This window comes from Lycium barbarum, chromosome 2 (assembly GCF_019175385.1).
Source record: "Lycium barbarum isolate Lr01 chromosome 2, ASM1917538v2, whole genome shotgun sequence".
NCBI classification, from domain to species: domain Eukaryota; kingdom Viridiplantae; phylum Streptophyta; class Magnoliopsida; order Solanales; family Solanaceae; genus Lycium; species Lycium barbarum.
In genome coordinates this window covers 353,563-367,006 of record NC_083338.1, presented here as the reverse complement: position 1 = coordinate 367,006, position 13,444 = coordinate 353,563, and the positions used below count along the sequence as shown (strand labels likewise).

At 36.2% G+C, this 13,444-nt stretch overlaps 1 protein-coding gene across 6 annotated transcripts; it reads left to right on the top strand.

Annotated features, from left to right (window-relative positions):
* Window positions 1-829: 829 nt before the first annotated feature.
* LOC132624997 (uncharacterized) lies at window positions 830-13,344 on the top strand. 6 transcript variants are annotated; one of them, XM_060339792.1, is made up of 9 exons: window positions 830-984; window positions 3,000-3,178; window positions 3,695-3,800; window positions 6,483-6,662; window positions 10,806-11,162; window positions 11,235-11,294; window positions 11,787-11,855; window positions 11,939-12,013; window positions 13,066-13,344. In XM_060339792.1, the coding sequence occupies exons 2-8, from the start codon at window positions 3,131-3,133 to the stop codon at window positions 12,001-12,003; spliced, it is 885 nt and encodes a 294-aa protein (XP_060195775.1). In that variant the 5' UTR covers window positions 830-984; window positions 3,000-3,130; the 3' UTR covers window positions 12,004-12,013; window positions 13,066-13,344. The 6 variants fall into 6 exon arrangements, 5 of the variants coding, with proteins under 5 accessions (XP_060195775.1, XP_060195748.1, XP_060195768.1 ...); XR_009576615.1 differs by having other exon boundaries at window positions 10,806-11,294; window positions 11,787-11,874; XM_060339765.1 differs by having other exon boundaries at window positions 10,806-11,294.
* Window positions 13,345-13,444: the final 100 nt, after the last annotated feature.

Genomic DNA, 13,444 nt, shown 5'->3' with positions numbered 1-13,444 from the left:
GTGTCCACAGACGGACGACGAAAGAAGCACCAACCGCTGCTTCTAATATAGTAGAAATTCAAAAGCCAACTTCAATAAACAACAAAAGTAGAAATCCAACTTCAAACTAAAAATTATTATTCTTATTATGAAGAAAAAAAAATGTACTCCTATTTACTCTCTAAGCCCCCCCTTATAAAAAAAATGACTTTCACAAAAGTTAATACAACACCGGAAAGAAGTACTCCCTCTGTTCACTTTACTTATACATTATGTACTTTGTACACCCCTTAAGAAATAGTAATAAATGAAGTGCATAATTTACCATGTTATCCATATTAATTGGTGTATAATTTTAATGACTTGAAAAATAATTTAAAATGCGTAATTACTTTCTCCGTTTCAAAATATTTGTCGCATTTTCATTTACACGCACATTAAGAAAACATTTACAAGAGTAGCATTTTGATTATTTTCCTCTCTTAGCATATTTCATCATGTTTCCTCTTCTCAATAAACATTTACTCTATTAATGATAAAACCTCTTAAATATTGGTATGTGAATACAAGGGTAAAATGGAAAAAAACTATTTAATTTTATCTTGTGTAAATAAAACGACAAATGTTTTGAGACAACTATTATTAGCAAGGACGATAAATACTTTGAGGCGGAGGGAGTAATACTAAAACTAAACAAAAAAAAAAAATTATTCTATTTTGATATGATAAAAGTGACAAGTAACAGTGAACGGAGGGTTTAAATAAATTTTCCTTTTTTAGCCCATCAAGAAATAAAAGCTATACAAATTTCCAAAAAGCACCTATAATAATTAACTAAAAGGGAAAAAAAATAGTGGAATTACACAAGGGAAAAGCACAAAGAGAGTGTTATGTAATGGCAAAATAGCCACGTCATCACTTGTTTTACCTTTCCCTTTCTTCAATAAAAAGACACCTCTTTTGAATCAAATTTCTCATACAACTCAACTCTGAATATTTACTCAAGTAAGTGACTTCTCTGCCATTTATTTGCTTATTTATACTCTTATATTGAGTTGGTTTCTTGATATTGTGTTTGTTTGATTGATTTCAGTTTGTCTTTGTGAAGTTTAATGCTTTCTGATTACTGGGGTTTTGTTTTCTTGAAGTTCTTTTTGTTGTTGTTGCTATTTTGGTATATTTAAGTTTGGTTCTTGATATTGTGTTTGTTCAATTGATTTCAGTTTGTTTTCTTGAAGTTACTTTGCTCTATTTTGATGTATTTTAGTTTGGTTCTTGATACTGTGTTTGTTCTATTGATTTTAGTTTATTTTGTGAAGTTTAATGCTTTCTGCTTTCTGGGGTTTTGTTTTCTTGAAGTTCTGTTTTTGTTTTTTAATAGCTATTTATGTGTATTTCAGTTTGGTTCTTGATACTATGTTTGTTCAATTGATTTGAGTTTGTTTTGTGTAGTTTAATGCTTTCTGCTTTCTGGGGTTTTGTTTTCTTGAAGTTATTTGTTCTATTTTGATGCATTTTTCAGTTTGATTCTTTATATTGCTTGTTCTTGTGCTGAGGTTATACTGAAAACAACCTGTCTACCTCCCAAGGTAGGGGTAAGGTTTGCCTACACTCTACCCTCCCCAGACCCCACTTGTGGGAATATACTGGTTATGTTGTTGTTTGTTTTTCAGTTTGGTTCTTGATATTTTTGTTTGTTCAATTGATTTTAGTTTGTTTTGTGAAGTTTAATGCTTTCTGCTTTCTGGGTTTTAGTTTTCTTGTTCTTTTTTTAATTTGGTTGCTATTTTGGTGTATTTCAGTTTGGTTCTTGATATTGTGTTTGTTCAATTGATTTAAGTTTGTTTATATGAAGTTTAATGCTTTTTGATTACTGGGGTTTTGTTTTCTTGAAGTTATTTTGTTCTATTTTAATGTGTTTTCAGTTTGGTTCTTGATACTGCTTTGAATTGCTTGTTCTTTTGCCGAGGGTCTACCGAAAACAGCCTCTCTACCTCCCAAGGTAGGGCTAAGGTTTGCTTACACTCTACCCTCCTTAGACCCCACTTTGTGGGATTTCACTTGGTATGTTGTTGTTATTTGTTTTTTACTTTGGTTCTTGATACTATGTTTGTGCAATTCATTTCAGCTTGTTTTCTGAAGTTTAATGCTTTCTGATTACTGGGTTTTTGTTTCTTGAGTTATTTAATTCTATTTTGATGTATTTAAGCTGGGTTCGTGATTGTATTAAGTTCAATTGATAATTGGGCCGTTTGTCCAGTTTAGTGCTTTAAGATTTCCGGGTCTTGGAGTGCCTTTTTTTATTTGTGATGATAATGGTATGTAGTTCACATATGATCATGGTGGGGGATTTATATGTGTTTGTTTTATGCAGTGGCTGACTCAGAATTTTTAAATAATGAGTGCTCAATCACGTTTACTCTGAAGTTGTTATTGAGTTTGGGTGCTCAATTAAGATATTTAGATAAATTGAAACATTTTACATATATATGATAGTGTTTGACTTCAAATTTCAAAACAAATGGGTGCTTGAGCACCATAACCTTTAACTTAGGTCCGCCATTGGTTCTATGAGATGATTTTTAGACAAATATTTATAGCTTATTTTATTTAAACTCCGTGTCCAGTCAAACACCTTCACATAAATTGGGATGGAGGGACTATTATTTGAGTTTCTACGGACTAGTAAGATGTTAGTTGAGCTTCATCTTTTGTTATCAGTTCCCTAAAAACCTCGCCGGCAATGAGGACATAGGCTGAATATCCTTTCGTATGACTCCCATTCTCCTTATCTGTTTTTTTTTTTTTTTTTTTTTTTTTTTAAAACCTTGTAATCGTTTATGCTTATCAATACTTATCCCCTACATAAGCCCCTCTTCCCCTTCTTAATGACCTGTTGCTGTAGGGCTTATCAATTTGAGTGCCTTGGTGAATCTTGTCAGCCCCTGTATCCTCATTTAAATTCTACTTTTTGAGCCTTAATATATGATCCGCTGATCTGAACTCATTTTTTAATGCAGCTGGATAGTAGGTGTAAGTGACTACGTTTAGAATATACTCATTGATGGTGCACGTAAGCTGGGGTGTACGCTTCTACTGAAAAATTGGAACAAAGCTTAATTGCAGTATATTTAGTATTGGAGCCTCAAAAATGTCGAGCGGAGATGGACGAAAAGTCTCTTGTGAAGATATACAAATGGTATGCTTTCAATCTTTTTAAAGATGAGTTGTGATCTTCTTACATGTTACTTTATTTTGCTTAGCCTTGCACTCGTTTATTAATCATTCTTTAAGAAACACAATTGTTTTAAAAGGTAACAAGCAATTGTGATGATTCTAATTCTTGATGATTGCTTCTCTAAAATATCATGAATTATACTCGGTTTCTCTTTCCCATTAACATGGAAGAATGTGTTGCTGGCTCATTGATGATGTATATGATGATAATCTATGACTAATAAATCCTTGAACTTGTCTCCTTAAGTTGAAGGAGAATTAGTTTTCTTTTATTTTATATTTCACTAATAACATATACTTCAACCAATACTGCATTACTATTATTGTGATTTCAATATAGTTCTATAAATCTTAACAACCACCATCTCCCAATATGATAAAACTGAAAAGAGAGCTTGGGTGTCCTACTTTTCCAATTGAATAATCATGAGATCTGCGCAATTACGTGGAAAAAGATGATGGTTCTTTTGAATTTCAGGTGCAAAATCGGATAGAGCAGTGTCTTCGGCAATACATGAGTCGGAAAGAAGTTGTGAACACTCTCTTCATCCAGGACAACATAGAGCCTAGATTTACTGAACTTGGTATGTTATATATTTTTCAAGCCATATACTCACTTCCTTCCTGTAGTGTGGAATGAGGACTGAACCTAACAATTCCAGCTCCTCAGAGGTTTCAAAAGAGATTCAAATAAGGATCACAAGTCTTCCTATGGCTAATAATGGTTGCCAGTATTCCTCACACTTCCTGAAAATAACAGATTCATTGTGAAACAATAAATATACATAAAAAGTTCCAATCATATTTTATTAAAAAAGAGAGTTTTCTCTTGCCCATGATTTTTAGCTCTTTATCACACATGCAGATGCTCTCTGCCAATTTTTAAAAAATCACCTTTTCATTCTCAGAAAGTCGAGTTTATTAGTGCGTGTTATAAGCTTTATATCTTACTAGTTGACTGTCCTTCTCTGTTTGTGTGCTGTTCTTTAGTTGTCTCTGTTTATTTTTTCTCTAAATTATACAATGGATTACTTCCTTTGCGTTTGATGAATGTCCAAGGAAAACAAGTGTATGAATGCATGAACATGTAAATGTTCTTGAACAGAGGCACCTACCTTCCAATACTAGAGAATCATTGCTTCTTTTTCTCCTTAATCATGGATTCACTCCTTAAAGGCAGAAAGGTTAATTTTCCCTTGTACTATCTGGAATTGAACAACTTTGTCCTTCGTTTGAATTATGGTCCAATATTACCCTTGCCGTTATGAACAAGTCTCATTTTTGCCCTAGACCCCCTAATGGAGCTCCAACATGAGGGTAATAATAGACCTTAGTCAAAAGTTGATGGATAATTTAGTTACCAGTTTCAAAAAAAAGTTGATGGATAATTTTGATCCTTTTTTCTCGAAGTGTTTGGACATGTAGGGTTCACTCTTCTCACGCTAGAGCTCCTTTAGTGGAAAGAGAATATATGAGACGATTTGCTAACTAAAAGGATATGAATGACCAAATGTCAAATGGAGGGTTTCAAGATAGTATAGGGGCAAAGTTTGGACTTTTTCCCTTTATAAAATTTTGAGAACTCAATTAAGTAAAATACTCCCTTTTTGCTAAATACAACTTCAAAGGAAGATATTGTAAGGTATCAAAGGTAGAACCGGAGTCATGCCTTAAACTCTCTATGTTTTGATGCTTGATTTGACACAAAGTTTAAGATATTAGTTTGAGCTACATATTATTGTAGTGAGAGTGGATTAATATTGAAGTAATGGTTCAGAAATTAGTTCGATAGAGAAAATATTGCATCAAAGTTTAAAAAGTTGAATAGTTTAATATTATTGTGTTCTTGAAAGTTGTGGAAGCTGCATAAAGATGGAATAGTGTCGAATATCTTGGAACATCCCAAAATAAAAACCGTGTCATATAAAATTGGAAAGGAGGGAATATTTCAACTTTGTAATAAAATCCTGTGTTAACAATTGCTTAAGTGTGTGATTTGAATTGAGAGTAGATGAGGCAAGGTAGTTTGACTTGGGTGGTGGGAGACTATAGCGGCTCCTAAATGTTGGGGTGGTCTTGGAATCAAAGACCTAAAGGTGTTTAATAAGGCTTTGTTAGGAAAATGGTTGTAGAGATTTGGGCTGAGGAACATGCTTTTTGGAGTGAGGTTGGAGGACGAGATATATTTCTATGCCTTATGGATGTGGATTGTGGAGGAATATTAGAATGGGTGGGAAGAGTTTAGTTCCTATGTGCCGTTCAGGATAAGGATAGGAGGGAGGTGAGTTTTTGGGGGCATAGGTGATGTGAGGACAACAATTTGAGTTTTACTTTCCCAAACCTGTATAATATTTCTTCCTGGCCTTACATGTTTTTGGAGTTCGATTCCAAGTTGCATCAAACTTATCTTAGGTGTTTCACTTGACCTTTCCCAGTAAAGCTAATTCCTGATTAATATTTAATGCTGGCAGATTATATCCAGTTGAATGGTGATGTTGCACTGAATAAATTCTTAGTTAAAACCTCAATTTTCTATTTGTGGGAATTCTCGCTCGGCCTCGAGTATAGTTGATCTAAGTCTGATTCTGTGGACATGGAGAAATATTGATTGGTTTACACAATATGAATGATGATAGTTGCAAAGGAGTGAGTTGTAATTAATGAGGTTAATTAAAAAAAAACATTTGAGACTCTTAAAGAATTTTTGTCTTTCTTTCTCCATTTCAAAAAAAAAAAAAAAAACTTTCTTTAAATTTGGTTTTCTAGTTTTGTATGCTATTTTGCATCTGTTTGAACTTTCTAGAGCAATAATAAGATTTTTAAATAATATTTGGGAACGGGATTTTTCATCTCAATTGGATCTTTTCTGCATTTAAAGAATTTAGGATCTGTTCAAGTTCAGAGCTTTAGGAATTCCTTTTGAACTTGACACTTCTGTTAACTTGATTACTTCTAATTATCTGAATTAATCAGTGAGAGTAATGCTGCTACCTGTACCAAACACCTGTGTCATTCAAGAAGCAATTGAAGATATTTTTGTACTGTCCATTTTGTGGCTCTGTTAATGAATGTACTCACTAGTACTTGCAGCTCTAGTAGGCATGCTATCATGAAACTGATTTGACAAAAGATGCTGTTAATACTAATGTGCAGCTACTAATGCCTCTAATGAGCTGTTTCCAGTATTTCTAACAGGCAATTCACAGCTTCGGTATGATTTCAGTTTCCTAACACTTTAGCATTATAATGTTCTCCCTATTTTCCAGTTTGGCAGAAACTAGAAGAAGAAAATCAGGAATTTTTTCAAGCATATTACCTGAAGCTGATGGTGAAAGAGCAAATAATTGAATTCAACAGGTTGCTTTCAGAACAGGTGAAGATGACACAACAATTTCCAAGTGCAGTTGCTTCTCTACCTATGTCTAATGGGTGTAATATTTCGCCAAGTAAGATGGATACTGAATGAAGCTTTCTGCATTTAGTTGTCATGCGTCAATCAATATCTTGTGATTGAGTAGCTTCAAAATCACTTGTCTAACTGGGAAATCAAATGTTCAGTTTGTGCACATGCTATGTAGTGTCCATTGTCCAACTTTTTGACCATACGACTTTACCTCAAAGCGGCACATACGCCGTAGCTGCACTTAAACCTTATCGGTTGGCAGACTCTTCCATTTAGTCTGCTATCAAATGCCTGCTTTGTCTCAGTATATTTACACTTGGTTTATGCCAATTATTTGATATACATCCAGAAGCCTCTAGTTATCTTCTTTGTATAGTTTTAAACTTCATTTGTCTTATTATTAGGAGTTCCACTCTGTCCTCTGCTCATTCCTTTCAAATGCCCTCTTTCATTTGCTTCCATCAAATTTTCAATTTTCCTTCCAGCGTCTGATGCTTCACCTTCTGCATTAATTGTTGTTTGCAGATATTTAAACAATGCACATCATTATAGAACAATGGCTTTCAACATTTTGATAATTATTTTGGTATGCCAGTATCTCCCTTTTTTTTTTCCAGATAAGGTAAATAATTTTATTAACAATTGGGGCATCCCCGTATCCAAGCCGTATACCAAAAGAAGAGAACCTACATCAAAATACGGTTCTCAACAAAAGAGATCCAGTTCTCTATACAAATAGGGACCTGGAAAGTACACCAAAAAAAACTAGAGACAAAACACTTCTTAGTATTTTTACAAAATCTTGCTCCACCCCTTCAAAAGCCCTCCTATTTCTCTCTTTCCAAATTACCCACATGATTGCTAAAGGGGCAACACTCCATGCCCTTGGACTTCTCTTCCCCCTCTTATGTACCCAACTTTGCAAAACCTCCGTCACTGTGCCCGGCATCACCCATTGCATCTCAAACAAATCGAGAGTCATCCTCCATAACCAATTAGTCACCTTACAGTGCAATAGAAGATGATCAACATTTTCGCCTGTACTCTTACATATAAAGCACCAACTAACATATGTGATCCTTCTCTTTCTCAAATTCTCCGCCGTTAAGATCGCGCCCCTAGCCGCCAACCAAACAAAGAAATGCTAACAGTGAATATTCCATCTCCATTAACCCGCCAGCTCCACACATCTGATACGTTGTTAGGTGTCTGTATCCCATACAAAAGCTCAATCAAATCGTGGTATTCTTCCATCTCCCAATCTTGAAGATTCCTCCTGAATCTTAAATTCCAATGAATAACCCCCTCGTGAGACTTACGTATTTGTTGGATTGTCATCTCTCTCTGGCTGGATATTCGGTAAATATTAGGGAAAATTTCCCTCAAGTCGTTCCCCCTACACCACTTGTGTGCCCAGAAACCTATTCTGCTTCCATCCCCAACCTTAAAGCCTATATGTCCACGAAAGTCATCCCACCCCTTCATAATACTGCTCCACAAACCACACCCAAACGGGGTTATAATTGTTTCTAGCCCTCCAACCCCCTTCCGTTTGACTATACTTCTCCGCTACCACCCTCCTCCGAATAGCATTCTGCTTCCCCCCAAATCTCCGTATCCACTTTCCCAATAGAGCTTTATTGAACACGTTGAGATCTTTAATACCGAGGCCTCTCCATTCCTTGGGAGAAGTGACAACTCTCCGGTTCACAAGATGATGTTTCTTAACACCTTCCGATGTATCCCATAAAAAGTTCCGCTGAAGTCTTTCTAATGTTTCAATCACTTTGCCTGGAGCCTGGAAAAGTGACATGAAGTACGTAGGAATGCTGGAGAGAGTGCGTTTGATCAAAACTTCCTTGCCCCCTTTTGACAAATACCTTTTCTGCCAGCCTGCGAGCCGCTTCTCTACTCTCTCAATCACCGGATTCCACACAGCCAGGTCTTTGCAATCAGCACCTAAGGGTAGTCCCAGATAAGGGGTAGGTAGAGCACCCACCTTACAATTTAACACGTGTGCCATCTGATCAATATTATCCACTACTCCTACCGGAGTGATTTCACATTTTCTGAGGTCAATCTTGAGGCCTGAACCTGGAACCAGATAAGAATCTGTTTCAAATGATCAAGCTGGGACACCTCTGCATCACAGAAAACCAACATATCATCTGCAAATAGAAGGTGTGACTGTCACATTGCTATGCCCCCTAAAAGAAGCCTCAAAACCCTTCAAAAGCTCTCGACTGACCGCCCTATGCATCATTTTGCTCAAAGCTTCCATAACCAAGAAGAAGAACATAGGAGATAACGGATCTCCTTGTCTCAATCCCCTCGAATTCCCGAAAAATCCGCAAGGACTCCCATTCACCAGAACAGAGAATCTGGCACTAGAAATGCAGAACATGATCCATCTCCACTTATCCATCAACATAATGAAATCCTAGAAATCTCAATTCACGTGATCATAAGCTTTCTCAAGGTCCAACTTACATAAAATTCCCGGCTCACCTTTCGTCTTCCTGGAATCAACCACTTGATTGGCCAGCTGCATCCCGTATCTGTCTTCCTTCCACAAAAGCATTCTGAGAAGTGGACTCCATCTCGTCCAGCTTCCTATATGTGCATGAGGGTGGAAGTGGTTTCTGTGCCATTTTCCTTTTGAGATTAACTTCAGAAATGGATATATGTCGATGAGAGTCTTTGATGTGTGCCTTTCCTGATATTGCACCCGTCATTTTTGCTATAACGTGTTTAATCTCCTATATATTTGGCCGGTTTATGATCTTCGATGATGCCAATGATTTCCCCTCAAGTATTTGCACTTTCCTAATTCCTAGTAAGAGTCTTAGAATCTTCTATGCTGACAGATGCCTAAAGTTTTTCTTTTGGTTGATTGTTTCTAATCCGTATTGGGGAAGGTACAAGTATCTGTGATAACACTTGCCATTATTTAGTCGGAGGATCCATATAAGAAATTGCGAGGAGTGACCTACTCATATAGTGATTCCCTTTTTTTTTTCCTTTTTTTTTTCTTTGGAAAAGCTTTGTATATAGTGATCTCGTCTCTAATGTGTTCCACATGTACCAGTGTTAGTTCTCCTTTGACTCCCCTTACAATGTAGTATCCTGTTTTTAAGAAAATAGATTTTCACCTGTTGGGGTCAGTGTTAGTTGGGTGCTAATGGAATGCCATATGTAGTGTTTGCGGGTACGGAACTTCGGATTGTTTGGATGTTGAGTGTTAGCGTTAGAATAGTGTTATAGAGTAAGTTGACTTGCTTCACTTGGACTGCACTGAAGGAAGCATGCCTAACACAAGACAATCTTAGAAGGAGAGGTGTAATCGTCGTTAACATGTGTATCATGTGCAAGCAGACCAATGAGAGTGTAAACCATCTATTTTTGCGCTGCCCTGCAGCAGCTAGCCTCTGGTTTTTCTTCTACTCTATGCTTGGTCTACAATGGGTAATGCCCTTCAACATCAAAGATGCATATGCTAGCTGGATACTCTGGAGAGTTGACAAATCCATTAAAAGAATTTGGAGAATGATCCCAGCAGTAATTTTTTGGACCCTATGGAAGGAGAGAAACAGCAGATGCTTTGAAGGAATCTCAACTCCTATTTGCTCTCTAAAGTCTAGGTGTTTATTTAGTCTTTTTAGTTGACATTTTTTTGCCCCTGTAAACAATGTGGGTAACTTTCTAGACTTTGTCAGCTCCTTTTCTCTAGTTCAGTAGAGATAGGATATCTTTAGATTGTTCTACAGGTTTTGCCAAGTCTGTCAGCTTTTCCCATCTGTAACCTTGCATCTCCTTGATGTTTTACTAATGAATTTTATTACTTTACCAAAAAAAAAAAGTTGACCAAATCCGGTGTGGATCCCACACCCACACCCATGTCATGTCGACACGGGTGCGGCAAGGATTTTGGACAGTCCGAGCAACATTTTTGATCTATTGAATCAACTAGTCTTCACAATATAGAAACTTAAATGTAAACTTTGATGGGCCATTTTCTTTTAGTTTGTCTTAATCTTATCTGCAACAAGCATGAAGAACACTGTTTTCAGTTTAGAGCCAGCCACTAAATTCTTGTTTAGGCTCATCTGCGTTCTTGCTAGAAAACCGCATTTGAGAAGCTGTGTTGTTGTCTGTAGTTAATGTTAAGTTTCTTGCCTTACTGCAGTGCATCAAAATTCAACTTGCCGTGCTGCCGAAAATGTTGGAACTGCTGCAAAGCCTAATGGCATGCATGAATCTGTACATGCAGACAGATCCAATGCATTCAGTAACAGCAGCTCGTCTGTTCTCTCTTGCATGCAAACAGCAATTGATATTCCTTCTCAAAGCAGGAAAATTGACATTCCTCCAAATATGTATTTGGGCCAGCCCTCTAACATGGGGATGAGACAGACAATGGACGGGAGGATTATTAAGACAGAACCTGTCTATGGCGGCAATTCTCCATTTGCCTTTGGTCCTCATGGCAGTTACTTGGAGTCACATTCTGCAATGGGCGATGCATCTGTTTCGTCATTTAGTAGTGTGGAATCGAACACACAACCTCTTAATGAACCTCTTCTGGATGCTGACACCAATTCCTTTGGATTTTTAGGGGAAATATCTCAAAATTTTGGTTTCTCAGACTTGACGGCTGATTTCACTAATAGTTCTGGTATGTGTCTTCCTCTCCCCATTTTCCCATACCCTTGGGTGTGTTTGGTATGAAGGAAAATGTTTTCCTAGAAAAAGTCATTCTTGGAAAACAAGTAGATTTCTTACTTATTTTCTAGTGTTTGGTAAGTGAGCCAAAAAATATTATCCCAAGAACATTTATATGTAATCTAGCAAAATGGGGTGGGGAGTGGGGTACAGGGATGGCAGGGGTTGGGGGTTGGGGTTGGTGGGAAGGAGACAATTAACTTATTGGAAGTATGAAACTTGTTTTCCATACTTCCAATAGGGAAGTTATTTTCCTCATTTTTAAGGAACTTGTTTTCCAAGAGAGTGGCTTCCAAAACATTATGACCAACCAAACATGGGAAAATTGGAATACATAATGCTTTCCTCCATACCTACCACACCCTAAGCATCTCTGGATTTCCACTTTCGAAGTTTTTAGGTATTCAAATGAGGCATACTTTACATCCGTTTTGACCATGTTCAGATATATTGGAGAGCTACTCTCGGACTCCCTTTCTAGCAACAGATACAGGCAACTTGCTTGATTCAAATGGTAGGTGGATATTACCAAGGTAAGACTTTCTGTACTTTTTTGTTATTCTCTTTGGATAACCAATTTCATATCTTGACTTTCAGGAGGCATTGAGAGGTTAACCAATGCATCAGAGAGCTTGAGATATACTAATTTCACTCCAGATTGATTGTGTATAGGTACTTTCTCCATCTTATAAGCTTCATTAGACTTGCAGTATTTACTTTTGTGGTTTTACTTGGTTATGGTTTCACTGGAGATTGGTTGTTTAGGTACTTTTTGGGATGAAAATTTAAAAATTCATTAGAGGTGAAGGTTCTGTGGTCATACTATTGTTACTCCCTTGGTTCCATTTTATATGACAATTTTGAGTTGACATGAAGTTCAGGATAATAATTTTGATTTATGGTGCGAGTAGCACATGCCACATGATGATTGAAGGTGTAAAAAGGTTTGAGATAGGCCAAAAATCATATGGAATAAAGTTATCTCAAAAGTCCTAGAATATTTTGGAATCAATATAGACATAGTTAAGAATAGTACACAATGAGTGCAAAAAGATGCATATAGTTCATTTTGGTTTATTTGGAACTTGTGTGTCAGGGTAGAAGTAAGAATGCGATTTAGAAAACTTCTGGTTTTATAAAATTTCTTGTTTGTCTTAACAAACAAATTATTTAATATCGAGTTAGATGCGCCAGAAAAGAACGGAATGGTCATGAAGATCCAAACTAGTTTGAACTTGAGGCATATTCATTGGTTGTCTGAGGTAGGGGGACGAAATTTTAAAATTTGATTAGGAAGTAATTTGATAAGGAAAACATTGCATTGTAACCAAAAAAAAAAAAAAATCTTTGAAGTTGTTTTATTATAGCAATATTGTCAAATATTTTGTACAACCCAACGTGAAGAGAGTATTTCTAGAGAACTCATGTGCTTGGTTTTCCAACTTGCTTGTTTGTGAATGTTTTGTCTAAGATGGGAAGACAACGTTTTCGGCTTGGAAACAATACAACGAGATTTATGGTCTTCATTGTTTTTCCCTCTCGTTGAAGGAGGACTTTATAATTTAGTATTGGACAAAGTATTTCTGGTTTTTGTGTCATGGGGCCAATGTTTCATGAGAAATAATATATACTCGCCCTACTGTCTATAAATTGTTCCGCCTTCTTTTGGTTTATGATAAAAAATGTAATTGACTCATTCTCATTTGTTGATCTTCTCACTGCAGATTTGATCACACACACACGATAATAGGTTTTGTATATGCTGCTCAAGTGGTTTAGGATATTTGGATTCTCTGGTATTGTGGGCTTGATGTTTTCATGGTGAATAATTCAAACATGATAGATTTCAGTAGAGATCTTGTACAAAGAGTTGAATGTGATTTAGAACATTGTTATTTTAGCCACGTATAGCATACTGTCTGATTTTTAGTGTAACTATGGAAACAGTGATGAAGTTTAGTGCATATTGGACCAGGGATATTTCAGCTTTTCCTTTTGTTGTTTGGATGATTTTTTTATTTTTTTACTCTCTCTCTCGTGCAAGTGTGCTACTTTTACTCGCGGTTAGTATAAGAAATTCTTCATTGTTGTTTAAAAACAAAA

Excerpts from the sequence above, each read along its gene's own strand:
- LOC132624997 (XM_060339765.1), top strand. The coding sequence starts at position 3,131 with ATGTCGAGCGGAGATGGACGAAAAGTCTCTTGTGAAGATATACAAATG. Across the intron at positions 3,179-3,694 it reads CTTGTGAAGATATACAAATG|GTGCAAAATCGGATAGAGCA; the intron begins GTATGCTTTCAA and ends TTTGAATTTCAG. Across the intron at positions 11,295-11,786 it reads TGATTTCACTAATAGTTCTG|ATATATTGGAGAGCTACTCT; the intron begins GTATGTGTCTTC and ends GACCATGTTCAG.